This window comes from Ilyonectria robusta (assembly GCF_021365365.1).
Source record: "Ilyonectria robusta strain PMI_751 chromosome Unknown BGZ61scaffold_15, whole genome shotgun sequence".
Classification (NCBI taxonomy): domain Eukaryota; kingdom Fungi; phylum Ascomycota; class Sordariomycetes; order Hypocreales; family Nectriaceae; genus Ilyonectria; species Ilyonectria robusta.
In genome coordinates this window covers 748015-775257 of record NW_025764449.1, presented here as the reverse complement: position 1 = coordinate 775257, position 27243 = coordinate 748015, and the positions used below count along the sequence as shown (strand labels likewise).

At 50.7% G+C, this 27243-nt stretch overlaps 10 protein-coding genes and 1 non-coding gene across 11 annotated transcripts; 5 read left to right on the top strand and 6 right to left on the bottom strand.

Moving 5' to 3' along the window:
- Positions 1–359: 359 nt before the first annotated feature.
- Positions 360–2136, bottom strand: BGZ61DRAFT_394487 (S-adenosyl-L-methionine-dependent methyltransferase). Its single transcript, XM_046242899.1, has 4 exons — positions 1668–2136; positions 1382–1603; positions 777–1312; positions 360–724 (listed from the first exon to the last, which is right to left on the bottom strand). Exons 1-4 carry the CDS (start codon positions 2001–2003, stop codon positions 637–639), a joined length of 1182 nt encoding a protein of 393 aa, XP_046102018.1. The 5' UTR covers positions 2004–2136; the 3' UTR covers positions 360–636.
- Positions 2137–2361: 225 nt separating this feature from the next.
- BGZ61DRAFT_455626 (O-methyltransferase-domain-containing protein) lies at positions 2362–4484 on the top strand. The gene is made up of 6 exons (XM_046246409.1): positions 2362–2715; positions 2822–2945; positions 3007–3027; positions 3092–3206; positions 3275–3732; positions 3788–4484. Exons 1-6 carry the CDS (start codon positions 2530–2532, stop codon positions 4108–4110), a joined length of 1227 nt encoding a protein of 408 aa, XP_046102017.1. The 5' UTR covers positions 2362–2529; the 3' UTR covers positions 4111–4484.
- A 212-nt stretch (positions 4485–4696) lies between these two features.
- Positions 4697–5785, top strand: BGZ61DRAFT_480369 (Metallo-dependent phosphatase-like protein; the record flags this gene model as incomplete). Its single annotated transcript, XM_046249183.1, has 1 exon — positions 4697–5785. The coding sequence occupies one exon, from the start codon at positions 4697–4699 to the stop codon at positions 5783–5785; it is 1089 nt and encodes a 362-aa protein (XP_046102016.1).
- A 1936-nt stretch (positions 5786–7721) lies between these two features.
- Positions 7722–7823, bottom strand: BGZ61DRAFT_t149. The gene has a single exon. It is a non-coding gene; the product is annotated as a tRNA-Leu (tRNA).
- A 1213-nt stretch (positions 7824–9036) lies between these two features.
- Positions 9037–10806, top strand: BGZ61DRAFT_590173 (uncharacterized protein; the record flags this gene model as incomplete). Its single annotated transcript, XM_046256617.1, has 3 exons — positions 9037–9453; positions 9551–10314; positions 10378–10806. Exons 1-3 carry the CDS (start codon positions 9408–9410, stop codon positions 10804–10806), a joined length of 1239 nt encoding a protein of 412 aa, XP_046102015.1. The 5' UTR covers positions 9037–9407.
- A 1333-nt stretch (positions 10807–12139) lies between these two features.
- BGZ61DRAFT_357470 (F-box domain-containing protein) lies at positions 12140–13620 on the bottom strand (the record flags this gene model as incomplete). Its single annotated transcript, XM_046240881.1, has 2 exons — positions 12140–13485; positions 13536–13620. The coding sequence occupies 2 exons, from the start codon at positions 13618–13620 to the stop codon at positions 12140–12142; spliced, it is 1431 nt and encodes a 476-aa protein (XP_046102014.1).
- A 1626-nt stretch (positions 13621–15246) lies between these two features.
- Positions 15247–16824, top strand: BGZ61DRAFT_534766 (uncharacterized protein; the record flags this gene model as incomplete). The annotated part of the gene is made up of 1 exon (XM_046254190.1): positions 15247–16824. One exon carries the CDS (start codon positions 15247–15249, stop codon positions 16822–16824), a length of 1578 nt encoding a protein of 525 aa, XP_046102013.1.
- Positions 16825–17477: 653 nt separating this feature from the next.
- On the bottom strand, positions 17478–18059 carry BGZ61DRAFT_59919 (uncharacterized protein). The gene has a single exon (XM_046256895.1). The coding sequence runs from the start codon at positions 17882–17884 to the stop codon at positions 17576–17578; it is 309 nt and encodes a 102-aa protein (XP_046102012.1). The 5' UTR covers positions 17885–18059; the 3' UTR covers positions 17478–17575.
- On the top strand, positions 17883–18867 carry BGZ61DRAFT_590170 (uncharacterized protein; the record flags this gene model as incomplete). Its single annotated transcript, XM_046256616.1, has 3 exons — positions 17883–18008; positions 18056–18127; positions 18165–18867. The coding sequence occupies 3 exons, from the start codon at positions 17883–17885 to the stop codon at positions 18474–18476; spliced, it is 510 nt and encodes a 169-aa protein (XP_046102011.1). The 3' UTR covers positions 18477–18867.
- A 224-nt stretch (positions 18868–19091) lies between these two features.
- Positions 19092–21054, bottom strand: BGZ61DRAFT_455621 (uncharacterized protein). The gene is made up of 5 exons (XM_046246408.1): positions 21038–21054; positions 20453–20979; positions 19617–20393; positions 19489–19556; positions 19092–19433 (listed from the first exon to the last, which is right to left on the bottom strand). The coding sequence occupies exons 1-5, from the start codon at positions 21047–21049 to the stop codon at positions 19177–19179; spliced, it is 1641 nt and encodes a 546-aa protein (XP_046102010.1). The 5' UTR covers positions 21050–21054; the 3' UTR covers positions 19092–19176.
- Positions 21055–23737: 2683 nt separating this feature from the next.
- On the bottom strand, positions 23738–26940 carry BGZ61DRAFT_549925 (uncharacterized protein; the record flags this gene model as incomplete). The annotated part of the gene is made up of 5 exons (XM_046255447.1): positions 23738–24597; positions 24664–24894; positions 25043–26244; positions 26336–26627; positions 26769–26940. The coding sequence occupies 5 exons, from the start codon at positions 26938–26940 to the stop codon at positions 23738–23740; spliced, it is 2757 nt and encodes a 918-aa protein (XP_046102009.1).
- Between the last annotated feature and the right edge of the window lie 303 nt (positions 26941–27243).

Sequence of the window (27243 nt, the reverse complement as noted above, 5' to 3'; positions counted from 1 at the left end):
CACTGGTTTCAATGCACTAACTTGTTACCTACTTTGTTGCGAGATCCCTTTGACAGTGCTGTCAAAGGCATGAACAAGTCTCATTGTGTCTCGGCGCAGGGTCGACAAAGCCGACCTGCGTCTTATTCAACTGTTCAATCAGACCATCGTGCTTTGTAAATTCATACTCTTTACTTTATCAGAGTCACATTTACATGCGGAGCTGTGGTATCCGATTCGCTTGCGTGAATCAATGCATCGTAACAGGCGCGGTAGGATAGGCATCCGCCGCAAGGAAATCACCGACAAGTGAGCGACATGAAAGGAGAGAGAGGTCATCCGCGATGGAGTAATGGGCTTATTGGCATTTTTTCGATCCCATAAACCCGTTTTGATTAGATATATTTGTTCGCTCTATGTCACTAGGACGGCCTCAATCGCGGTACGTCTGATAATTAAACGAGCTAAGACTCTCGTGTGTGGACAAAGCAGATTAACAACAAAGGCAATCATTGAACATATTCTACATCTCCACTCTCTAATGGACATGACTCGCTTCCAGCCAAATGTACTCACGTGTCTTCTTTCTCCTTCATCCAAGTGTCCCAAATTTGACACGCCAAAACGCCTCGTCCCCGCGTCAATCGAGATATGGCGCTAAGCCTGGGGAGGCGACGGGGACTTTTCATTCTGGGTCGGCATCGACGTTGACGAACTTCTAGGTCTCCGTCCATAAACGACGTAGCTATAGACAAGGTCAGCTCTGTGGTATTGACATATCGTCAGGTCACACTTACAAAGGCACCCAGCTGTGCATGTTGGGGTTGGATACTTCCCGTCGAGCCTTGGCCAGCAAGACCTGGAAGTACGTCGGGTCACCGCCCAATATCTGCTCGTAGCCACGCGCAAAGACGTTGGCGATGCTCTCGCGGAAATGATGCAACTCGAAGGCGCCAATCTTCTTCAAGTAGGGATCGCGAGGCCAGGGGTTGGTGGGAATCTTCAGTATACGCTCCTCCACATCCTCGAAGCCCGCCTCTTCCAAGTAGCGCTTCCACTTCGTCGGCTCCCAGCCCGATAGGCTGACGCGCTCCGACATTTCCAAGTATATGCGGCCCATTTCCATGTACGCCGAGTCTTGCGGCAGCGTGTCGTCGTCGGACCGGAAGTCTGGGATCGATCCCCCAAGTTGTAGGTACGCGCCGGGCTTGAGGTGGTCGTGCGCTTGGCGGATCAGGCGCGGCCAGTCTTGGATGGCCATGATGAGCTCGCGGCCGTGGATAAAGTCGAAGCTGGATTCTCCCCAGAGCCAGTCGTCCTCAATGTCGTCGAGCTACACATCGTGTTAGTCAACTTCGGCTGTCAAGAGGGTTGGCCATTGGAGAAAGCAGCCACCACGTACCTCAAACGTCAGGTTGTTAGGGATCATCGTTGGCTGCACCGGAGCTTTGTCGACTCCAATGACCTTCGCCGATGGGTACTGGTCCGCAATGTCCATGGCCCAAATGCCCGAGCCGGTTCCAAGATCCAGGATCTTCTGCGGAAAGTCCGGCATGGGTGCTAAATAAAGCTCGTCGTTCATGAGCATGGTGAACTTGCAGTGCTGGAGATCATTTCTCTCCATCTGGTTGGACGATCACCAGTCAATACATCTTCAAATCTTCGTTGCAATGACGGGAAATACCCACTTCCAGGTCATCGCTTGGAATCCAGGACTTGTGAATGCCGTAGACGCCATACGTGCGTCCATTCTCGGTGATGCCCCGCCTGACATCGGATGCGATAGAGGATAAATAGCTCGTGTTTGACGATTCGGCGTATGCTTCGTCGTCGTCGGTCCAAACATCGGGCTCGATATGGCTCGACGGCGCTGTCGAAGAGGTCCGTGATAGCGCAATTGGTTCCAGGTTTTCAGGATTCTGCTCAGATATGACGCCACCCGAACGTCCCTCGGCAGCCCCTACGTCCTGGAGATTGCGGTGGTGCAACTCCGCGGACGTCGGGGGGGAAGACGGCGCGGACATGATGGGCGAGGCCGGCAGAGCAGAGTTAGCAGCAACACAATTGCACTATTGAAGTCCCAGACTGCTGGAATCCCTCCCAGCGTCGAAATTAGAGTTCAATCGGACATTCAAAAGCCATAGAGTGGGGAGAGGGGCGCCGGCGCCGATCATGTTGATAGTCTGGAGCTCGACAACTCGCTAAGGGATGGGCTAACCGCGGCAAGTGGAGAGGACTGAATCTCCTCACGCCATCACGGAAGGTAAGCCGTAACTGGAATAGTTTGCTGTCAGAGTGGCGTGTTCCGCGGGTCCTATTGCTGCGTAGGGATACTTGACCAGGGTGGCTGTGAACGGCCGAATCTCCGAGTACCAGCCCACACCCAAACGACCAGCTCTCCAAATTCCCGTACCATAGCCACGGATCTCTCACACATTTCAACGCTGTCTATGAGCATACTGCTCTGTTAAGTATCACTTTAATCGATCCTCAGCTTTGCTCCGTATCATTCAACACTGCCACACCTCTATGTACACTTACATCTGAATCATGGCTCTCCCCACCAAGAAAGAGGTTCAGGATCTCGTCAGCAGCCTCAACCAGATCGCAGAGGCTTACTCCGATTCCCCTGACCTGGACGGATACATGTCGCGCGTGCAGATCCTTGCCAAGGCAAAGGAACTGACTCAAGCACTGATCACGCCCGACCAGAAGCCTAATTATCATGGCCTCAATGTGAGTCCATGATTCTGTATTGGGTGCTTTAGGATGGCATCCCTTAGTCTACCCATGGGATGTCGCATGCAGTCCGGCCGATTGCTTACACTATTTTGTGCCGTAGATGGCGGAGCTCGTTGCTGTGAGGACATTTATGAGACTCAAAGTCCTCGATGCTATCCCAGCCACTGGGTCCATATCTCTAGAGGATCTCTCCAAGGCCACCGGCGTTCAAGACTCGCTTCTCGGTGCGCACAGCGCTCTTTGCGGCCACTAGTACCAGAAAGCAGCTAATATTGTATTTGTCAGAACGAATGGGCCGTGTATTAGGTGAGTCAACCCGTCTCACTTTACTAATAGTCGGATCTTTGACATCAGCTCATCACAAACACAGTCGCCTCCGGCTTCCTCGACCAGACAGAACCTGATGGCGGAGAATACAAGCACACCAAATTTTCTCTTGCCTACATCTTAGACAAGCCCGCACCCGGTCATTTGTTCCTTGCCATGTAAGAGGTCCTTTGCCCTGTGAAATGGCTCGTTATCTCGTCTGAAATGTCATTCTTACCCTGCATAGGTACGATGAGTGGTTTAAGAACATGCACAACTTTGACGAGTATCTCATTTCCAGCGGCAAGTATACTGAGCCCGATGATCCACTGAGGAACCCGTATACTGCCTACCACAAGCAGGAGGGCACGCCGGTATGGAGCATCATGATGCAGAACCCGGGGAAATTGCAGACATTCCAAACTGGCATGGCAGGTATCGATGTCGCAATTCCAGTCACCGGCCATTTCGACTTCAGCACCCTCAAAAACAGCCCCGAAGACAACGACAAGGATATCGTAGAACTGGTAGACGTTGGTGGCGGCGAGGGCGTCGTGCTCAACAAGATTCTGTCAGCCCACCCAGAGCTATCGCCGAAGAACTGCGTGCTCCAGGAAAGGCCCGAGATGATTCAGCTGGCCAAATCACAGACTCCTGAGTTCCAGCTCCTTGACCACGATTTCATGACCGAGCAGCCTATTAAGGGTATACGCCGATTTGTCTCGGCTTTGTTCAGACTAATGCTAACTAAACGATCCAGGAGCCAAAGCCTACTTCATGCGCATGATTCTCCACGATTATGCCGACCCCGTCGGCATCGAGATTTTGAAGCGTCTCACCGAGGCAATGTCGTCTGAGTCTCGTGTTCTTATCTGCGAGATGGTCTTGGCCCCACGTGTAGGTGAGGCCGACTTTGCTTCTGCGGTTCTCGACCAGGCTGTTATGACCATGGGCGGCAAGGAGCGCACCGAAGCAGGTTTCCAGAAGATGTTCGAAGCGGCGGGGCTTGAACTTGTGCAGACGTGGCGTGCGGCTGGGGTTCCGGGCGGGTGTGTGGAGGCAAGGCTTAAGAGAGCGTCCTAAGCATCCCGTCTGAGGTTGTTGAAGCGAGGGCAAGAGGTAGAGCATCGCCACAGCGCATTATTTGAACCGAATTTGAGGAATCACATCTTTTATAGCTGGTAATACATGACTCATGTCATGCGTGTCCATACATGGACCCATCCTTTCTGGCCAGCACTGTAGCCCACCTCAGACCCTGATGGTTGACGAAGCCGCCCGCGGTGGAGTTATATTCACGGAACGATTTTGAGAACAAGTAAATTCGGTTTACATAACTTTGCTCTATGTCACCAGATTGATCAAAGCGATACAATAGTTGCAAACAATGGCGCAGACGTTAAGCATACACCCAGTGCCAGAAGATACAGTAGCTCAAACAGCCAGGTTGTTGCACACTTACTTTTACTTGAGTTTTAATTCAACCCTTCTGTCTCCAACCTAAATAACCCGGGATGACAACCTTGCTGCCCGAGGCAAGAGGAAATAAATACCCCTCCTGTCCCTCAACTTGTCATGATTTTGAAGTGGGATTCATCATTTTCTGCATTCTCTGCCGAACAAGGCCGCGATCCGACATATTCCACCTACACGAGTGAAGCAAGACACGATGACGTCCATCAAGACTCGATTTCTCATCATTTCAGACACTCATGGGATGAATTTTTCATCTGAACGTCACCCCGACCATCATGCTGATGTCGCAATCCACTGCGGGGATCTCACAGAAGAGTCCAAACTGGCTGAGTTCCGAACATCGCTGGAACTTCTTCGAAACCTCGATGCCCCATTGAAGCTCCTCATCCCTGGTAATCACGATTTTACACTAGACATACCTATGTTCAAGAAAAAGGTGGCCGAAGTCCGCCCTCCATTAGAACCAGAGCTGGTGACGAAGGAGTATGGTAGCTGGGGAGAAGTGAGTCAGCTGTTTGAAGAGGCCAAGAAAGAAGGCATCATTTTCTTGAACGAAGGGACGCATGAGTTCAAGTTGGAGAATGGGGCATCATTGAGGGTATTTGCAAGTCCCTTCACACCTTCACTCAATGATTGGGGGTTTCAATATGATCCCCGTGATGGCCACAACTACCCTATACAAGATGGCACAGATGTTGTCATTACACATGGCCCTCCCAGGGGGGTTATGGACATGGCGGAATCAAGGAAACGTGTTGGCTGCCCGGACCTCTTCGCTGCCGTCGCCAGAAAACGCCCGGCGCTACATTGCTTTGGTCACATCCATGAGGGATGGGGAGGAAAGTTGGTGAGCTGGAGGGAAAATACCAGCGAGATTCCGTCGCACTTCACCGACATTGACAACGACAAGTCTGTTCTTATCGAAAATCTCTCGAGTTTTAGGCGATCAAAGTTTGACGATGACGGCACGGCTTTGGAGAAGGCAAACAAGGCTAAAGCATGCATCGAGGACGGATGCTGCCGCACAAGCCACTGCACCGGCGACGACACCCCCCTCACCAGAGGGAAAGAGACTCTATTTGTGAATGCTTCAATCAAAGCAGATGGGAGCGATCAGCCAATGCAACTTCCTTGGCTGGTGGATATTGAACTATCACCTGCCCGTAAAGACTTGACGGTGGAAAATGAAACCAGCGAACGGAAGGGCGAGAAGAGAAAAGCAACAGTCGATGAAGACGATGATGCAAGGCCAATTGAGAAAAAAGCCAAGAAGGTGGAATAAAAATAGATGGCACAAAAGGTTGAGAGGGTATTGGTTTGGTGATGGGTGGTGGCGGTGCTCTAGAAGAGAAGACATTGAGACAACGCAATGGCAAAATATATGTTCTCGAGTGGCCCATTCATGCACGCAACCGTTTCACATGGTCAACTTTTTGAAGCAAGTCCATCACGACATCTTGCCTGCTTCTCTGTCGACTAATATGAGGTAGGGGTGGTTGCTCGGCTAGTAAAAGTAGTACCTTCCATACCGTCGATTCGCGACATAAAACAATATCTGCCGTAGCCCTCCACTTCCTCCCAATGTCTTCTCTCTTCAGGTATCGAATGCCATAGAGATTTTGTGGCAGTTCTCTTTTGGTATCCTTCAGTGCTCGAATTTGTTTCAAGCCTCTCTGGCCTTCTACACATTATCGCGTAAGTGCTCAGTCTAGTTATACTCTACCTTTGGAGCGTTGATGCGATTACGACACATGGGAATGGGTTCCTTTTACTACCAAACTAATACTGTTTATAGGTACTCTGCCATTAGTTCTACTCCCAGCCCCCAAAGTAGCCATGCCGAGACGTACCATTATTTCCTCGACAATTCGTGAAGCACTTTTAGAGTGCTTCCGCGCAACTACCTACCTTGTCCGACCAGAACTATGGCATCAACTAGTACTAGTTGGCGGCGCAGCCAGCATTGCCCATGGCTCAGTTTAGACGACCGAAGATATGGATGTTGCGGCACCTCAAGGTCCTATCGTGGAAATCCTGGAGGTTATCTCGGCCGGCGCCCCTAATTTTGCAATTGAACCCGACGGCATGATCTCATTTAACGCACCGCAAGGGTTCCTAGTCCGAGTCGACCTTATACAAATAGGCAGCGGATGTATCGACAAGATCCACGTGACTGAGCCCCTATTCGATGGTTCCGTTGCGTCCAAGTTGGACTTGCTGAGATTGAGGGCCGTGACGGTGGTTGATCGAGGAAGTGATGGTGATGTTCTCGACCTTTCCTAGCTGTTGCTAGAAGTGGCGAAAGCTGGTCAAGTCCTCCCTGAGATGGACCAAGAAGAGTTGGAATGTGTTGTTCGTGCGGGTGAGTCGTGTTTGTCGATTTTGGGTCGCTGGGTTTTGGTTGCTCTTTTGGGGCCGCATAACTATACTGGTGCGTTGAGGCTGCTGGGTTAAACAATACTATACGAAAGGCAAGTGGTTCCCCTTTCTACTCTTTTCGAGTCCTGGGCCATTATCGTAGCTTTCATTCATTCTAAAAACGAGTTGTGAGGTTCTGATCAGTACCAGCAAAGAGTTCTTACGATAGTGCATTCTGTTTCGCATTCGCGTAGAGATGCTGATGTTCAGCTAATGCAACTTCCTTGGCTGGTCGATATTGAACTGCCACCTGCAGAGAGTAACTCCACAGTGGAAAAGGAAATCAGTAGACGGAAAAGTAAGAGAAGTCCAAGAGACCAAGAAGATGAGCCGAATATTAAGTCACTAGTGAAAAGAGCGAAGAAGGTTGAATAAGACGGGTTGAACCATAATCTTGGAGGGTATTAGTTGTGATAACCGACGGCCATGGTGACTTAGGCAAACGGGAAAATACAAGTGCTCAAGTGGTTTCAAACGTGTAAGTAGCCATTTCACTTGGTGAACTTTGAGGCAAAATTATACTGCCTTCGGACCACCGGGTTTAGGCCGCCAGGTTTAGAGTATTATATCTAGGCTCCTGCGTCGGACAAGTCTGTATACATAACTGCCAATGTCACTTTCCGCTCTTATGCAGTCCTGGTTATTTTCTTGATGATACCGAATCCCGAAATGCAGCTTTAGAATTCCGGTCATTACTAGCGATGACCTTCTTCCAAGGCGCGTGAACCGTTGCACTCGCGCACAAGATTCGCCAAATCGAATGCTGCAAAAATAAAAATAGAAGAAAAGACAAAAAGAAATGATGAGACTGGGACTCGAACCCAGGAGGATTGCTCCACCAGGAAATTTAGTTGTTAAGGTTAACCTTAACCTGGCGCCATAACCAACTCGGCCATCTCACCAATAGGAATGAAGAATCGCCTCGATTTTGGAGTACATAGACCCTAGTTTGCAAATTTCTATCGTCACGAGCTGGTCGACTTGCGATCATCTAGTACCGGTAGAGTCTTTTACGGTTCCCATGTGCATTCACCTCGATCAAAGAATACAACTGGAACTACAGCTAACAGTTTCGCTATATGACCTGTTCACCTCCATGAACTTCACGAGTCGCTATCGCATTGAGGCATGTATCAAGGCTGTAGTCGAGGCTGCCAATGGTGAATGGGACTGAATAATGGCAAGGATGGCCCTATGGGGAAGTGTAAGTAATTTCTCGCTCATAAGTGGGCAAATGAGAAAGGTGCAAAAGCTGGACCTCTGAGACTAAATGCGTAGATACGTCTGCCAGGGCCGGGTTAAATGGTACATTGCACTGCGTAAATAAATGTTATCCAGTGCCCATCAGCGGGATGACATACCAATTCTGACTGGTGTCACTTAACTTAGCGTTGAGACCATTAGAAAAGATGACTGTGGCGTGCATTTTGAAGTCTGTGTCAACATTGCCTCCACTCAAATGCAAGAGCATCACGGGTTACGAGGACAACGTAGCTACCAAAGTTGCCGAGAGCCATCATTTAAAACAACCGCCAGCGTGTGGCGGAGCCGACAAGGGAAGTGTTGCGACGATTGAATGGCATGTAAAACCAAGCCATGGGCCAACGTTAGTGATCTGATCACCCAAATAACGGCTGAAAAAGAAGGGGAAAGAATACAGATTGTGAGCGATAGGCGTTGAGGGCGGCCTGTGGGTGGCCTTGTGGGCCATGACCTAGTGGCGTTCCTGGGAAGTCTACTTGCAAGTGCCGTCCTCGTGTTAGTCGAGTAGCTCAAGCCAATCCAGCTTGGGGTACCGTGCCGGGAAGGGTCCAGCCGTGATGGGGCGTGGAGTAAGGCTTTTGAGGCGGTATGTATATCTCAAGTTGGCGCGGTCTAGACCGAGTCCTGACAATGTCCCGCTTCATGATTGGAGATTCCGCGACCGGAATTTCTAGGACGAATGACAGCCGGCGGGTGACTAAATCCCGGATTGCCGACTTACCCGCTGATCACAAGGCGGAGCAAAAGAAGCCGCTTATTAGGGAAGAGCTAGTGAATAACAAGCATTTGGCGTTGGGGCTGTGCTACCCCGGCGATGATGGGACCGGCATCGCGAGGTGTGATTTGCAGTTATTTCAAGGCTGAGCTTATGTTATTTATTAGCCTAAGGAACACACACATCCGAGAAGCCACACCTTGCTGTCGCCTTGGCTAGATGCCAGCGATGCAACAGCGTGGCGGACACGCAATCTGAAATCCTACACTGGCTTTTTTTTGTTGGGATGGGCTGAGAGGCGGTGTTGGGCATGGCTGACGATGGCGTTCATAAGCCACGGAGGTCCTGAAAAAGCAAAGAGGGCTTACAACGAGGCCATGGCTTAGGGCTGTTCTAGCTCATGCGTTAACGGATTCAATCTGTGTACATATGATCACACGAATGGCCTTTTTCGTGGTCTGTATTCCCTTTCATTCACAACAAACCTTCTATTACCTCTAGGTACACAATGAAGTCGGCATTTGTCACTGCAGTGGCTATACTTCTAGTATCGTGTAAGAAAATCCCCTGCGACAGCGCCCTCTCTCCCACACCCCAGGCATTGGAATTTTCTCAAGCGGGCTTTTTCACGTACTGATTTCAACCCCACAGACTCCCATGTTACATCGGCAACGACTTCTCCGTACTGTCCAAAAAGCCAAAATGTATGTTTCCGCTGGGGAGTGCCGGAAGCAGCCGCAGCGTCAGGCTCTGGAGATGTATACTTCCAGATCCAGGCTCCAACCACCTACCAGTGGGTGGCGCTCGGGATCGGCTCAAGAATGGCGGGGGCCGAGATGTTCTTGGTTTACCAGGATGGCAAGGGAAATGTGACACTGAGCACAAGGACAACCTCGGGGCATTCCATGCCGCAATATACAAAAAGAAGCGGAGTGACGCTCATCGATGGATCGGGCGTTGCCAACAAAACGATGATAGCTAACATCAGGTGTGGTGACTGTACTGGGCTGGACCTCTCTGGTTCCAATTCTTGGATCGCGGCTTGGAAGGAGGGTAGTGCACTCGACTCGACGAGCCTCTCAGAAATCATCCAACAACACGACGACTATAACATTTTCGACGTAAACTTTGCACAAGCGACTTTCAGCTCGACCGGAAACCCCTTTACGAACTCGGCCAGTAGCAATGGATCTGGCAACGCGGTTGATTCAGGGTCGAGCGGGAACGACGACCGCCTCGCGAGTGCTCATGGAGTTATAATGGCGATCGTGTTCGTCATTGCATACCCGGTTGGGGCTCTCCTTATGCCCCTCCTCGGAAAATGGCTCGTTCATGCCACCTGGCAGAGTCTTGCCTTCTTGGCCATGTGGGCTGGCTTCGGTATTGGCTTCGTAATTTCTCGACATGATGGTTCCGTAAGTGGCCCCATACTACATTTACCCACAATACGTCCAGCATTTTCTGACAAATATTTCCAGTGGGGACACGAGAGTCACACGATACTCGGTGTCATCGTCTGTGCATTGTTGAGCATCCAGCCCATCCTAGGGTGGGCACATCACAGGCACTACCTCAAACACCAACAACGAGGACTCGTCAGCCACGCCCATATTTGGTACGGTCGAGTTCTCATGGGTCTTGGGATTATAAACGGAGGATTAGGGTTACAGCTCGCGAGTGCCCCGGTGAAGTACATAGTTGTGTACTCTGTCGCGAGTGGGATTATTGCCATTGTGTACCTTGCTGGTACAGTGCTGGCGTTACGTCGCAAGTCACAGCGCGGGAAAGGACTTACCTCGGCCAGGTCGGCCAGTGAGTATGGATTTCTAGAGCCTGAAGAACACTCAGACTCGATGCAACCCCAGGACGAGTGGTTAAGGATGCAGGAGGTCGATGTACGCCATTGAGAATTGAGACAGCCAAGATTGATACAGCCGTTAATTACCGAAATGGATCTCATTGTCCTAGACGCAATGTGTTTCGGAACAAATTTAACAGGAATAACCCATTTAGTTCATGAGAATTCCATCAGAAAGACAGCTAGCTCAGGAATAAAAGAGTAAAGTGATGTAGGTAGGGTTGCGCTCCACTACCCTGCACCCGAATCCGAATTTCCGCCACTGTACATGTGCGGTGCATAAAGGAAGGAAACGGCTAATAATATTCGTATGCATGCGACGATATTAGATTGCTGAAAATTGCATACGTGGGCTTCGTTTGTCTCCATCATTTATGCAATGATTTCTCAAGCCCTGGCAGGCGTATGAGTTGTCTCAGCTATTTTGGTGCGGGTGACTCGCTCAAACGCAGTGAAACTCGACCCGATTATAGTTTCAACCGGTCCATACCGTTAGAACTACTCTTTTCGCCTTCGTTTCGCCCTTTCGATTTCCGTCACAGGCAGATTTCTGCTCTGTTTCATGCATTTCATGTTTTCATCGTGCGATTGTATTGTATCCGCACTCATTCATTACCCACCGTCTCCGAGATGACGCCTAGATCACGGAACGTTGATTTTTCCGCCTTAAACAGCACGGTTAGTCTAGGTCAATTCGATGAAGAGATTTTGGAGGTACCTGGCAAACGTAGAAGCCCGTAATTGTCTGTCCCGGTGTTTTGGTAAGTGTCGACGAGACACCAGGCATTTGCAACCACCTCGGCTCATAGAAAAAGAGACAGGACCTTTGACGGTTCGTGTAGACCTATTGCGGGGTTAAATTTGTGGCCAAGTCAGATGTCGACGTCAGAATAAAATCACTCACCTTGAACCCAAGAAAGGTTCCTTCCCCTCCCGCAGGGGTATTCGGAGACCTGAGATTGAGACGATACACCTCCACTCCGGTGATGCGCTCGCCACCTTTGCCGTCAATAGGAAATTTGGAAACTCCATCTGAATAGGTGCAGCGGCCTAGAGATTTGAACTGTGGTGGGACATCCTGGTCGTAAAAGAAATTGATTCGACCGACGGCGGTGTCGGCTGACATATGGGTCAGGTGTGGAAGATAGATGCCACCAGGCCCGCCGAATAGCGTCCAGAGAAATGGCTTGTACCCGCTGAAGTTGATGTAGTCGCGGATTTGTGTTATTGTTGGGACGTTAAGACAGAGAGATGGGCCCGGTGCTTCGGGATACCACAGCCCCGACGTTCTTAATTGTTCGTCATTAACAACTTCTTTTATTGGGAGGGGTAGCTCTGGACACACAGCCAAGCTGACGAGCTTGCATGCCTGTTAAATGAGATTAGCTAAGCATCGACCTTGACGGGATAGACCGTACATCAAAGCCGGCTTCGATTGCAGTAATACGGCTCGACATGACGAGACACTGTGTATGAGGCACTTCTTCAGGGCATCCTAGCCATGCGATCTTCTGATTGCCGCTCACGACACATTGAATGGCTTGGATACCTCTATATCCTATTGCAAGCACGAATCCTGTGATTTCGCCGGATATCTCGACGGAGCTTGTGTTCTCGGATTGGTAGCCTAGGTTAATGACGACTCCTTCGACAGACGTGATTGTGATTCCGCAAATGTACACCCTGTCCCCAAGGTGTACAGAGAAGATGGAGAAGAGTGCTGTGGTTGGTGAAATGGGGACGGACTGACGATGAAGGATTCGACAGCCTTCCCCAAGAGAATAGCAGGGATTGTCTTGGTTGTCCTTCCACAAATATCCAGATGCACGTGAAGTCATTTTTTGGTCCGGAGAGAGCATCGGGGGTGATCCAGGGAGCTCAGTCCAGCGGAGCTGAACAATGTCTAGGAGCTTGTGAGCAAGTCCCCAAATCCGTTTCCTGTTTTCGAGAGAATGGCTCAGAAGGGCGGTTTGGGTTTGACGATATATCCACCGCCAATTATGGCGTTTATCATCATCCCGTCTCTCGAAGATCCATGAACGCTCGGACCCAGGCTTGAATCTTGACGCCCAGAAATGGTAGTCGTCAAATATTGGCCAGAACGATCTTGATGCCAGCCGCACGTTCAAAAAATCACACGTTGACATCCTCACTGCGATAGCCGAGAGGAGTTCTATTGGGAGCGAGCTGAAGCAGTCCTTTTGATGGTACGTCGTGTTTGAAGATGGCGGGAGCTCCCCGGGCGGTTGTTTAGGGATGGTTGTAAGAAGCCACTTGACTTCTCCGCCATGGTAGGGATCAGTACTGAAGATTGAGTCAGGTTCGAATTCTGCGAGTTCCTCGTGGTTGTGCTCCCACGGAAAGATGTTCAAGTCGTTTGTTTGAATCGCACCAGCATAATCATGGCCCCAGCTGATGCAGCCCTCGTGGTATCGAACAAGGGGAAATGACCTGCAAATGTTGAATAGCCGCTCGCACGGTACGGCCCCAGGGAGGAAGACAGTCTCCAGGAGAGACCAACAAGCTTCGTGAAATAAGAATCCATAGCGACCCAGGCCTTGGTCGTCCTCTCCCATGGCGGCGAACTGGTGGTCGGGGGGGCTGTTATAGTCCGAATCATCCCACCGACCATCACGATCTATGGGAGCGACTAAAGGCTCGCCTTGCTCGAATGGATCTTCGTACAGACCCACACCTGTGAGGATAATGCCCTCAGGACCAGAACAGACTGTTATCAGTTAGGATATGCTTGTCACCGAGACCCAACCTGTCACGTACGACCACGGAACTCATTGTACCAGGAAACGGAGTCAGTTCGATGGGGGATGAACCACCCACACAAGGCGCAGGCATAGTCCCTCATGCCAGAATGAAGAGCAAGTTGATGACAGAAATATTTTCGCTAGAAATTTTGAAGGAGTTGTGCTTGGAACCGGTGAGAATGAGTGGACGGTGAAGGAAGCAGAACTAACTTAGGGATGATGGATGCCCATCGCCCGAACCGCCCAAGTGGGGGCGGCTGTCTTGGGTTTTGTTTATGTCAGCACCACCAGTGCGATTAGATCCACGGTACGGCGAATGTTAATAAAAATGGGCGGTGGTTTGCGATGGAATAGTATGCATTACTATCTAGGATACTGGGTAAAGCTAAAAGGAAATTGAAAAAATTAGTATGCCTTACGTCCTGGGACCCAGCCTAGATCCAGTTGAGAGAGCTAAGTGTACTTCCAATCCGACTGTTGATAAGCCTCTACGTGCTTTGTCGAGGGGGAATCTGAGCGATTGAATATACTTCTTCCACCCAAGAAAAAAGCCATTCCAGCCCAAAACCCTGCCATCGAACACGTTGGACTGCGTCGTGTGGCGCACCACGTGGTTGGGCTGATGAGCATGATGTCGGGCTGAACTGTCTCCAGTCTGTGGGTTCTTGGAAATCCTTCTCAGATGGGCAAACTTTGTTGCCCAGGAGAGGGTTAAACTTTGACAGTCAGTTTCTACCGTACCTACCGTCCTACAGTTGAGAGTGGGGGAGAAAACGGTCATATTTATCGATGCGATAAATGCAGTGAACCCTGACATTTTCCAGCTAGATTTGAACGTGAAGAGAACAAGTCAAGCTGGGGCGAAACACCATGAAGACGCTAGGGAGTTGAGAAATTCCGAACGCCCGGAATGCCATGTACCCTAGGCCCGAAGTTCCCTTAGTGTGCACCGATGACGGGTTCATTATCCGTCTGATGATGAGCGGTGACGTGGTTATTGCTAGACAAAATACCGCCCAAGGAGTTCGCTTAATCGAGGATATCGATGATAAAGGACAGGACGATTAGTAGCCGACGAGGGCAGGAATAGTAGTCTTGATAAATCGACTGACTATTGAGGTTTATGGTTCTTGAATAGACATGACCGAAAACAGTTTGAATTCAATTTCTGGAGAAAGTTTATCCATTTCGCAACGGGCTTAATCATGTTGCCAGGGGTGTCATTTCTGGTAGCCTAAACTTTATGGGAGTAATGAATGCCAGCGCATGCTGCAGGTATAACGGAACATGATATTTGAACTGTAGACTGTTACAGTATTGGGTTATCCGAACAAGAACTCGGCTTGAGATGCATCAATACGAGCTCAGAAAGCGTCGTCATTCGGTTACAGCACAGCCACTCTGCGCTGAATACGTAGCATAGCATCCTCCCAGGGTGTGTGTTGCCCCGGCTAGAGCCAGTGAATTTAGTGACCCCGCTCTGATTAGCTCTGATTAGCACACGAAACCTGTGTTACCTTTTCTCCCCTTTTTTTCGCTCATCACAACAAAGCTCCCCTCATCAACATCATTGCTGACGTGTGATTTCCCCTCTATTTTCTGCCTTCTCCGCCACAAGTCCAGCTCGCCCGTCCATCAACAGGGCTCGCAAACAACGTCGATTTTGGCCACGCATCAACCTGCGATGCGGGGCCGGCCTCACAGAGGCACGTGCTAGGAACAGAAAAATGGTGACACTGGGCGATGAAACGCTGGATCTGGCGACCGAGAGGCTCGCCGTGTATCGCAGCAAAGATGACCTCTCGGAAATCCTGGAGCAATACTCCACCCTCATCGAAAGCTACAAGCGCCTGAAGAGCGACTACGAGGAGGAGCGCGAGCTACGAGAGCGGTACAAGCAGCGGGCGCGCCGCCATGAACGCAACCCATTTGCGCTGGTCGTGGTGGATGGCGATGGCTACGTCTTCGACGAGGCCTTTATCCGGGAGGGGGAGGAGGGAGGTATCAGAGCAGCCAAACAGCTCAACGATACCATCAAGGACAGCCTTCGTCGCAAAGGCATCGACGGATGCGAGATCATGGTTCGCGTATACGCAAACCTCGTCGGCCTGTCCAAGCATCTAAACAAGAACGGGCTCTGCGGCGCCGAGAAGCGGTCGCTCTCGTCGTTTACCGCGGGCTTCAACAGGTCTTACGGCCTGACCGACTTCGTCGATGCGGGCGAGCTTAAAGAGAATGCTGACCACAAAATGAAGGCCATGTTGCGGCTGTACGCCGAGAACGCCCAATGCAAGCACATCTATTTCGCCGCATGCCACGACGTGGGCTATGTCGCCGACCTTACTCCCTATAGGGGTAACGCGGACTTGTTTACCTTGATCCGCACACCAAGCGTGCGATTCCATCCCGAGTTCGACAAGCTCGGCATGAGCACCGAGGAGCTCCACGGAGTCTTCCGCCAAAATAGCCTTGTCTCCTACTCCCCCGGCCCCATCCAGAACTCGAAATTTACGCCTCTGGCTATGCGGAATGCCGACCTACCTACCAACGCTCTGCAACCCATCTCGGCGAACGATAACGGCACGCGCTGCACCTTCTATGCCGCCGGTAAATGCAGAAACGGCAATAACTGCAAATTCTCCCACGTCGATACCAAGCGGCACCTCTCAAAGACCAACTATAATGGCCAACCAACGTCGCATATGAGCGACAGCTGGAGGGACAAGCCCGCGGATCGCGACCCCGACTCGTATTACACGAAAAAAGACACGTCCACATTGCCCAAGCACGAAGATATCCCGGCCGGCTTTGTGGCGATTAACAGAAACGGAGACCGCCTCGACCCTTACATCCCCTCGCCATCAACCAACGCCCTTAAGCGATTCAAGGCAATCTCGGGCCCTACGAAGCTTTGCAACAAAAAGCACCTCATCGACGCCTGCTACGACGAGCACTGCGAATACGACCATAGTCCGGTCCCCGCCGACCTGATGCCCATCCTCGAGCTCATGTCGCGCACTATGCCGTGCCCTAAGCGCGGCGCCTGCCGGAAGCCCAACTGCATCGCCGGCCACGTCTGCCAGAAGATGGACTGCCGGCGCCGAGGCGGCAAGGCCCCGTGCCGCTTCCCGCAGAACATGTGCCTGGGCGATTTCGAAATGGAACGCGTCGTCCCTGCGGTCGCGCCCGGCTCCAACTGGGAGGACGCGCAGAGCTCGGGGAGCGGTGGCATTCCGATGGAGGAATCCGAGGATGGCGTGAGCATCTTGGACGATACTCTGACGACCTCTGGCTCCGTAGCTTAACCATCGCAATGGCACTGCGCTACAAACCAGTTGAGATTTAGAACCGTCGGGTAGTACTTTAGCTACAGGTCCGCAAGATACTACGCAAGGACCTCGGCACTGCAACCCGGCACAAAAGAAGCTCTCAACCAATATCGTCTCTACATTCACTCGTCTCGTGTTTTTCTCGTCTGTCTTGATCGACAGTCCCTTGCACTTTGCCACGCGTGTCCTTGGGTCGGAATATTGCCGATTATGTCGCTCACTCTCGCTCGGCATCGACGGATAATGTAGCTTCCCCGCAACGTCAGACGAGTGACGGCCGCTGCCGGGAGGATTCCGACAGCGCCGACTCGATTGGCGGGCGCTAACGGCGCGCTGGAGAAGGATTCTTAAACTGAACTAGACCGGCAAGAGAAGCCGAGGGATCAAAATAGGTGGGGAGGAGACACAGGCTATTCAATGGGCTTATCAAGGATCGACTTGAGTCGAGATATGGGCAAAGATTGTACCCGCCCATTAAAGGAACCAATTCCTCCATGATTTTTTATCTTCTATGTAGTAACTACCCCTGATGTCATAAGCTGTGCCGCTCATTCTTTCAGTGTGCCCAGTGACGAACAGGAAAAGCGGGAAGCCTATCCGAGATCGGGAACCGTGGCCGCCGACTAGTTTGCTACAAACCCCCGCATCCTTCATGGATCATTCAAAGCTTGACCAGAACGAGTCTTGCGAGCTTCAGGCATCTCTATTATTCTTAAATCCGGAAAGGTCATCCTCGACGGATCTGCTGGACCTGCCGTCTCATGCATCGGACAGGGCAGACCCAAGATTGCTGAGGCAATCGCCAGCAAGTCAACAAGATTGTGTATCTGTACTCTGGCGCTCGATTCACTTGCGATGCTTCTAAGGACCTTGCGTCTCTTCTACTGAAGGACTGCCCCGGAGGTTGTCCAAAGCTATTTTTGTCGACTCTAGAAACGAAGCCACTGATGCTGCCATCAAACTTGCCACTCAGTACTAGAGTGAATAGAGCCAGTCCCAGAACAAGCACATCATTGCACGCAAACAAAGCTATCATGGAGACCCATCCGCATCCTCTGTGTGTCAGGCCACGACGAGTGGAGAACTATCTGTTGTGTGAACACATCTTTGACACCCTAGCTTCTGCGTCGGGCGGACTGCTTCACGGTCACACATTCCAGGTATGAGACGAGCAACATTAGTCTGGGTTAATACTAGCGATATTCAGGCCAATCCAACTGCCTGCACCGCTGCGATTGCAGTCCAGGAGATTGTCAAGAAGGAAAAGCTGCCAGAAAATGTACCAGCCATGGGTCGCAAGCTAGGTAAACCCACAGGAGCTCGAGCTCGGGCTGCTAGAACTTGTTGGCGATATCCGAGGCCGCAGCCTCTTCTGGTCGGTCGAGTTCATGCGAGACAAGCACGACAAGATTCCCTTCGAAGGTGATTCCGGCTTCTACAACGAGGCTGTCGTGCGCGGGCTGGAGCTCGGGCTAAACATTCTTTGGGCTCTGGCAAGACACGTGAGGTGCACGCGGAGCATCTCATGGCTGACCGAGGCGGAGCTGCGACGGAGGCTTGGGCTGCTGAAACAGGCCGTGGATGTGAGCAAGGATTTCGGGTACGGTGGAGCCAATAGCAACATCTAGACCAATGTATTGTCCGAATGGTGCTATCCACGGCATGGTGCATATATATTATCCGGTTCATTCCGTACATCGGTGAAATGGCATCGTGCTCGCTCTGGAGGAGAAGGGTCATGGCACTCGACCTGATCCAGCGGTCTTGAACATACTCGAACATTCTCGGCTTTCCCTTGAGACATGCATGAGCCAAGACATGCAGCTAACTGACGTGCTAAACCGTCACCACTTGTCTCATGACGATCGTTAGGCTCTCGGGCCCATGCCGCCGGTAGCGCCGCCCCGCAATCGTCGTGATGCAATTAGTTGGGTTCGGTTTTTTCTTCGGTTTACGAGATGCTGCATTAATCAGAAACGCGGGCTGATACTCAGTTTATTGTACCCTGAATTACTTAACCCCTGGCACATGTTGAATTCGAGAATGAGAGAAAGTACAGATTGCGTTGGCATGCAGTGGGCCGAGGTGTGATTTAACCCGGCGTACTGTTCTCTGTCTACCCAGCCTGCTTGCGATACTCTCATTTTTCTCACCACAACGTGCCCTCGGTCTCTAGTTTTAATAAAAGAAAATGTTCGCAATTGTTCTATCGTGGTATTACATCATCACAAATCATCTTTTCCCATTAAACAGGGCCAGGTTTCGTCCGGCACCCAAGCAAGCCTTTGACTCCTCGCCTGTAATATACAATCATTATTCCCGTGCCTCTCACGTTCTATCCACGCATAACGTGTGGCCACGGAGCGCAGTAGTAACATTCAAGTGAATGCTATCATACGCTTCATCACGGAGTCCCGCACCAACAACAAGCGTATCGTCCAGCCATCCGTGGCTAAGATATCCACCCGGGGAGTCCTGCGATTCTCTGAAAGGGGACTCCCCTTCTCCTATCTCCTCCATACTCTTGGTGGGCATAAAGGCCATAGAGACGGAAAAGACGACGTTTTTGTCGATTTCGACAGAACCTGCAAAGGGCGAAGGGTCAGCTCCAGCTCCGTACATGTAGAGAGGAATGCTTACCAAAGTGGAGTGGGGGCGACACAGATAAAATCTTGAAAGGTGCAACGGTGCTCATTGTGACAAACATTCTTCAAGCATCATTGCGTCAACCAGACTGTCTCACACATGTAGTAGGATATGTCACTTACCGGCGATAACTTCTGCGTCCCATCTTGTAGTGAATAAGACCCAGAAGGACTGTATTTCGCTGACTTGGAAGACATGTCCCGCGCGGACAGAATGTCACGCGGTAGAATGGTGTTGCCTGATGGAGGGCATTTGGTTTCCATGAATGCGGAAGCGAATCGATCAGACAGGCCGAATCTGCAACCGAGGGCTTGCTACTATCTTGTACAGAGAGGTCGATTTCTTTGGCTAAGACGTAGGAATCTGGCGATCTCTCGCTCGTGTCAAGAGTGCTGTCAACTTTGAGAATAGATCGTTTCGCAATCTGAGAGGCGAAGTAAGGCCATGTCGACGGTGCAAGATGTTTCTGCCGTGAACTGAGGAACCGCGAGAACGTCAATAGGTCTGGTGTGGAAGGCTTGGGACCAGGAAAGAACGGCGCCCAATTCTTCTCATAGCGCTCCTTCTTACCCGCCTTGCCAATCTCGGTAAATGTGTCGAATCGAATCGGAATGTCGCCGTAGCCAATCTCCTCGAGGTGTTCTTTCAGGTCGGGCCAGGCAGCGCGCAGATCGACCAGCCCGACGGCCTTGCACACACCCGGAACTCTCGAGCTCGTCCCGATTACTGCGAGGGGCTCGCCTGCGTCGGACCAAATGAATCGCGGGTCTGCGGCGCCGCCATTGACGAGGTTCGAACAAGGGCGAGGAAACTGTCTCCAGACAGGGAGGTCGAGAACATACGGCTCCGGTCCTGCTCGCCGCCACTGCCCTGTTGTCGCATCGAAATTGGCAAAGAAGCTGTCCAAGAATCGCACTGGTTAGCGATCCCTATTACGGCGGCGATGGTGAGTAGTTACCCAACAATGGTGAGGTTGACATATTTGATGCCCTCAGTTGGGTCCATGTACTGGTCATTCCGTCCTCTTGCTACGACCAATACATCGTATTGGCTGCCTTTCGGCATCCTTCCCATCGCGTTGTTATTCATGCCATTCTTATACATGACCTCTGCGAACGGTTGTCTGGAGTACGGGTCGATCCATTGGTAGTTCTTTGGGTAATTACCCGAGACTTCGTGATGGTTACCAACAATGAAAGTTGTTTCATTCTTGCTGTTGCTGACTCGTTTGCCGGTGAGAGGGGCAGCCAAGTGGTCCAAATAAGTAGCGTCGAGAGGTTCAAAAGGCTCACTTGTTGAGAAATCCTTCCAAATGGTGGTTTGATGGGCTAGAATGGTGAGGAACACCAAGGCGGTGACAGCAATCAAGCATTGGACTCGGCGTTTTGGACGGACGGGGAATAGGAACGTCTTGTGAACCCGACTGTCGATAGGGGTGTCATCATCTAAGGCTTTATTGTTGGGCACAAGGGCATACGATCGCCGCTGTCAAAAGAGAGGTGTTAGTATCTCCTTGCAAGTGTGTAGAAAATTGGGACCTCACGCGGTCAATCATATCCAACAACCACCGTCCGCTTGGCATCAGGCCAGGCTGATTAGATTTCGCGACGAGCGCAAACATAAAATCTACGGGGAGTGTTGTTGCACGCAACCGGGCGACTGCATTTTAGGGATTGCCTGTATATAAAAGAGATGGCTGGTGTGTGTGATGGTAGAATTGACTCAGGCCCCATGTCCATCTTAGTAGTTGCTTTAAGTCATCTTGGCACTACGCTACATCTGCAAGCGACAGACGACAAAACAGCTGTGGAACACGTCATTACCCACCAATGCTTCGCCTCTCTAGGCGAGCGATTCCCACTGAGATGGCTGTTGACCCTCTCCCCGCCTTTTTGTCGGTGACGCGCGTCGGCTACTTCCTTTCCGATAGTTAGCGCACCACGAGCACTGCCGGCTGTTTGAGCATCCATTGAAGCAGTCTGGAGTCAAGATAAAGATGTTTCTGAGACATGCCAAGACTGGTTTACGGGGCCAAACTTGGGCGATGGTTTTACGGGGAAGCTAGCTAAGGATATCCTGATTCCTCGACTACTAAAATTTGAGGAAACCCAGGGTCGACTTCTGAAGCCTATATTAACCATAATGGTAAAGACATCATTTGCAGTGCCGGCTGGCGTCACATTGAGTGATGAAAAATAAGATGAAGAATAAGATGAAAACTCTGATTTCGTTATTTGAGCATGCTTTGCGAACACAAACCAGCCAGTCTTATCGGCTGGTGTAACCAGGATCGCAACCCAACGACTGATGCGGCCAAGTGCAATACAACCTCTGAAGAATATTTCAGACGTTTCAGGTAATCCCGAAGCCCCAAAGTTGGGTAGTGCGTAGCTTGGCAAGACCTTATCGTCGGAGCGTACCGACTGTGATGGAGAAGGCTAAATATACATTGCACAGCCCAGCTTGGCGCATTTGTAATGCTTGTTAACAGGGAAACGATGGTCACATATTTGCTCTTCGCCAATCATAGCAACTTGCCATTTAAGGTTACCGCTTAGCCAGAGATAGTAGGCTAACTAGAAACACCCAGCATTGGGGACGCGTGTCACTACGGTTACACGCGTCATTTATGCCACGCAACGTCGAAGACAAAGTTATCCACAGTGGGAATTGAATACTCCGTCCACCGAAGGGGCATCTTCTCTTTGCGCGAGCGACGATGTGCTGTCCTGGGCTCAGCCACGGCGTGATGCCGGCGCCATTTGCTCCTCTGCGCTAATTAGACTCGGACGTATATCTGCGGCGAGGTTCTTGGCAAAGCAATTGGGGTTGCACAGTCACAGTCAGGGTGGCTCTCGAACTGGTAATCTCCGGCCCAGGTTTATTCGGCAAGATGGGACACCGTGTCGTTTACGCGCCTAGAACTTGTTTGGGACGGACGTTTTCGAAACTGCAACCCTGACATGAATCAGTATCCCAACGCTTGCGGTAATAATGTTGTACATGACCACTTTTTGTGTAAAAGTTGGTCCATCTGGAACATAGAGGGCCAGATTTAGGAGATCAAGGGGCGCAATAGACAGTAGTAGCCTTCGGGATTGAGTTGAGAGATGTAGCCAGTAAGGAAGGCGTCAAAAGCTCCAATGGAAAAGACCCGTCTAATAAGAAATGGCCTGTTGGCAGCATGCTTGTAAAGGTCTGGCTTGAGCGGTGGGGCACCGGATATCAGATCTGGTTCTGCTCGGGCTGCTCGGGGTCAGCATCTCACGGCGACAAATAAGCGAGCACAAAAGACCCTTTTAACCTATCTTGAACATCCAGACACACCTGGTCCACACCTTGCCCTGGCTCTCACGCAGGCCTCGCATGACCGTTTAGGCTGTTAGATGCGCCGCCAATTTCTCGGCAGTACCCGTATGTGACGTTTGAAGCGTGGGGCTGTGGCAGAAGTCAGATCGAGCAATGCATACTTGCTTGACGTCAATCGGGATGCTGGAACATGTATCTGATGAGCTTCTTTTCCCGCATATTTACCAGAGGTTCTGGCCCTCTGCATTTGCATCGCTTTCTATTTTTAACGATCTGGAACTATCTGGGGCTCCATTGCTAAGTTTTAAATCGAGATGTGAGTCGGACACAATGCTGGTAATCTAGATCGCTTCTAGACTAGTAATTTAGGTAGTAATTTAGCTTAGGTATTACGCCATGCGGCTGATGCTAACCTGTACCGCATCATTGCAGTTTAACCACAATCCCCATCATGCAAGTACGGATACCCTTACTGAGCTCGTGCGGATTTTGGTGTACATGCCTCGCCTTTCAGCAATTGCTAATATCGGAATCTGGTTACCGCGGCATTTATATACACTGATACCGAAAAGATACTATTTTTATTGAGTTTTTAGACACCTCTAGAATTTTGCGTGGCGCAAAAAACATCGTTCCACGTCAAAACTTCAAAGTAACAGTATCTCAATGCTACTACTCACAGAATACTAAAAAACCACTCAGGGGATACTTACCGCCTTTGTTCTCAATTTGGGCATCATTTTTAAACGCAGGCTAGTCTCCCACGCCGGCACATTCATTGGTGCTGCAGGCTACATTCAGTTACGCGAGCAATATCCCAAGTGATTTATCCCGGTTTCGTGGAGGTGGGATGCGCAGGGTAATTCTGTCTCATTTAATATATGCCTTAGTTACTCTACGCATAGCGGATTGTTTTCCGTTTTTGCCGTAGTTGTCAATGGCTCAATGCCATAAATTCGAACATAATCTCAAGCTCCGGAAAGTTTTTGGGAGGAAGTTCATCGATTTCCAGCAATAGCCTTTGCCTAACATCATAAGAGGCCAAATCGGATTTGTTGTCGAACAATTCGTCCACTAACGACCAACATATATGTTCAAGCGGCGCAGTGCCCTGGCTGCGCTGCACATACGTCTTTACTCGTTTCTTGAACGAGCTATCCGGCTTGGCATTATTCTGGAGCAGGAACTTAATCGTTTCCAGCCGCAGGTAAATGTTCCACTTGGTAAGCATCCGTGCTGGACCATAGCCCCTTTTACGCGACGGATTATCCCACTCGGGCAGACTTAACATGCTTTTCGAAACCCAGCTCAAAGCTGACGCCTCAAGGAGAGAGATGGGTCTGGGTCTGTTGAAGAGAACCACCTTGATATTACGCAGCGGGTTCCTTTTGCGCAATATGGTCGGATCGGCCTCCACCTGCGCCCTGAGGAGCGGCAGACAGCACCAGGCGGCTGCCAAAGTGGTGGCGCGACCGTTCACCAGTAAACGGTTCCCAGTCTCTACCATCGTCTCCTCGAACCACTGGGTGGTATCAACAGGCAGGAGCCATTCCGTGGCCACTTGATTGAGGATGGTGACAAGTTTGCCCCTATTCTCCGGCGTGTTCTCGATCTTGCTCGAGAGCCTCAGGATCCGAAGGATCAGATCCCTCTTCAGAATGAAGCGTAGAGCGGCGGATGCTGCTCTGTTAGCCGGCTGCATTGACTCGCGCAACTGGCAGGCTAGGATGGCGATGAGTGTAAGGATGGGGTTGAAATCGGAAGGGCCGTCGCTGCAGATGGTGGCCCAGTTGTCTTTCTTACGTAGCTAGTTAAAGACTGTGCGATGGAGGAAATCAATTTTCCAGCGCTTGTACTCACTGTAATGTGAAGCCGAAGCTTGTAGAAGCCCTTGTGTGCACCCGGCAAGTAGCCGCTTGAGTGGCTGGATTATGCGTTCGTCCTCAGAGACCCCCCGGTATACCATCTTCCTCGTTGGGTCCGCACACTCAAGGGACTGCCATAGAAAGCCGGCCTCAATTTGGCTGTTCCCTGTCGACTTCCACTCGATGATAAGTTGATACAACCTGGATGCATTGCTCTTCTCAGTACCTTTGATATTGGATTGTATACTCTGGTACAGCCTTTCTAGCCCCTTGGGCAACTCGCTGAACTTTTTTTCTCAGTGCAGATGGCAAAGGGCAGTTACGAGCTGTGATGACGAGTTGTTCGACCACCAGGACGACCCAAAGGAATACACCTTCAGCCTCATTTTTAATTTCCTCTGTCAACTTTTCGATTATTTTCGGTTCGGATAGCCGGAGATCTTGGATTGCACGACTCTTGTTGAAATGGTCGTCGACGTAAATCTCAATATCAGGCTGAGTGAGCGCTTCCATTTTCAAGGAAGGGTTCTGCGAGAAAGCATCCGAGAAGATGGGCCATGTCCTACTCGAGACGCATATTTTGGGATTGTAATCCTCGTGCAGCGCTTTGAGAAAGCTTATCATCTCTTCTTGAGCATGATTTTGGGCCTGAGAGGCATCCTCGTCCTCGCCTTGGGGCCACTCCTTTTCCCCTATCTCGTCATATTCGTCGAGTCCGTCGATGAACAAAGCGAGCCGTGATGTGTTTTTAATCTGGCTGGCGAAGCGCTCGAGGCACCTCCGCAACTTAGTCCATTCCCAATCCGGAGACTTGGCATCGATGCCGACCTGGGAGAAGAATGCCCAACGTCTGGGAGTCACCACTTCGCATAGCTCAGGTTGCTGGACAAGGAGTTGGTACAAGAGTGATCTGAGTAGGCCCACCCGTGACTTCTGGATTTTCGATCCCGGCCCCCAGAAGTAAAAGCTCGCGACTACCAGTTTGGCTTCGCCAGCCCATACACGAAGATGCTCGTACAGAGAGCCGTGTGTTGAGATGAATTTCATCAGAGTGCTCTTCCCTGAAGCTGGTTTGCCCGTTATCCAGAAAATGGTATCGTTCTGTGATCGAAGCCACTGCACAAAGTCCATAGATTTTGCATCCAACTGTAGATTCCCCAGCTCATCCTGATTAGTTTGCGTCGTGAATAGCCAATCGAAAGTTTTGGGGTGCGCGTTTGTGATCCTGTCAACGCGCTCAGACATCCCATTGAACTTGAGACTCTTCAAAACCTTCTGAAAGATTGGATTCTCATATATCTCAGGGTCGTGATCCACTGAAATATGGTGAGAATTTTCAGGCGGCGCTGGCTTTCCTCTAGGCCTCTTTAGGTCCAGAAGGGAGGTCGAAGCCCAAATGGCATCAGCGAGTCTCTCCTCCTCCGAAGAATCGGCCAACCTCCTGCCTGTCGTATTCTTCTTGAAATCTCCCTGCAAGGCATTCATAGTGGTTTCGATGTACCTCACAGATTCGAGGACATGGCCAACTCCCTCCTCAATACCCACTGCGAGCTCATCAGTCTGCCTCGCCTCGTCCCTAGCTAGTGGTTAGCTTTCCCATCGTAGATAGTTTTCAAGATAGAGCCTGGACTTGCCATAGACACATCAACACGTTCATTTTGACTCACTGCTTTATTCTGTTGAGCCTGTCATTCCATTTCTTGGTGTCGCTTTCTGACCACAGGCTCTTGATCGCAACTATAGCCTGTGATCCTCGGTAGGCCAGCCGACTATTTGGGCTTGCTGTCAGCTTTTCTAAAGATGCATTTAGATATTTTTCCGCATCGATACAATCGTGTAAGATACTGTCGAAGGAGCCGGAGTTCTTGGATTGACTTGAGTTTAGTTCCTTGAGATTTTTCTGGGCGTCAGACGCGACGATCTTGAGCTCTTGGGTGGCTTCTTTCAGACGGAGTAGATCTGGAGGCTGTCATTTCGTTGTCTCTCGAACTTCAAAATACCGCCCGATCAATTTTCCACCAAACTCGACGAAGGCAATGACGCTAGTTGCCACCGTAAGCGCTGTCATAGGATCCATCCTAAACCGTGTATTACTCAGACCTAGGGCGGCTGTAGATTTATATGGTGCGGGATGCTGAAGTCGATGATGGAGAAGGCAAGGGAGAAGTGAGAGAGAGAAGGCGGGGAGAATAAGGAGATGGTGCGTTTGCAGCTGGAACGGGCTTTGATCTGAGCCGAGTGCTTGGTGCCTTATGTAGATTAAGTATCGCATTTTTAGCGGTGGAAAGGGCCCATAGTTAATGCCTAACTTAACAGCCCTCTTCAGAGGGATGCATAGAAAAGCGTCGTACAGGTGTCTTACAAGGTCGGCCCGAAGCCGCACCGGACTACGCGTATATGGCCAGACAAACCTGCGACTTGGGAATTTAATAGAGAACCATCTAATTAGATGCTTTATCGGATCGGCCACATGAAAAGATAGTGGTAAGGCTTCGAGGATGCCTGCGGCAGCCGGCCAACTGTCCATGTAGAAGACTGAGGTCGGACAAGGATCGTGAAGGCTCTCGTAACATGT

What these genes read in the sequence shown, in the direction of transcription:
- BGZ61DRAFT_394487 (XM_046242899.1), bottom strand. Translation starts at nt 2,003, where the DNA reads ATGTCCGCGCCGTCTTCCCCCCCGACGTCCGCGGAGTTGCACCACCGC. An exon ending in TTCCAAGCGATGACCTGGAA is followed by an intron (nt 1,604 to 1,667) that starts GTGGGTATTTCC and finishes TCGTCCAACCAG; the next exon opens with ATGGAGAGAAATGATCTCCA. An exon ending in CTAACAACCTGACGTTTGAG is followed by an intron (nt 1,313 to 1,381) that starts GTACGTGGTGGC and finishes CACGATGTGTAG; the next exon opens with CTCGACGACATTGAGGACGA.
- BGZ61DRAFT_455621 (XM_046246408.1), bottom strand. An exon ending in GGACGCAGAAGTTATCGCCG is followed by an intron (nt 19,557 to 19,616) that starts GTAAGTGACATA and finishes TGATGCTTGAAG; the next exon opens with AATGTTTGTCACAATGAGCA. An exon ending in GTCGCCCCCACTCCACTTTG is followed by an intron (nt 19,434 to 19,488) that starts GTAAGCATTCCT and finishes CGCCCTTTGCAG; the next exon opens with GTTCTGTCGAAATCGACAAA.
- BGZ61DRAFT_59919 (XM_046256895.1), bottom strand. Translation starts at nt 17,884, where the DNA reads ATGATAGCTTTGTTTGCGTGCAATGATGTGCTTGTTCTGGGACTGGCT.
- BGZ61DRAFT_455626 (XM_046246409.1), top strand. Translation starts at nt 2,530, where the DNA reads ATGGCTCTCCCCACCAAGAAAGAGGTTCAGGATCTCGTCAGCAGCCTC. An exon ending in CGTTCAAGACTCGCTTCTCG is followed by an intron (nt 2,946 to 3,006) that starts GTGCGCACAGCG and finishes TGTATTTGTCAG; the next exon opens with AACGAATGGGCCGTGTATTA. An exon ending in GACCGAGCAGCCTATTAAGG is followed by an intron (nt 3,733 to 3,787) that starts GTATACGCCGAT and finishes TAAACGATCCAG; the next exon opens with GAGCCAAAGCCTACTTCATG.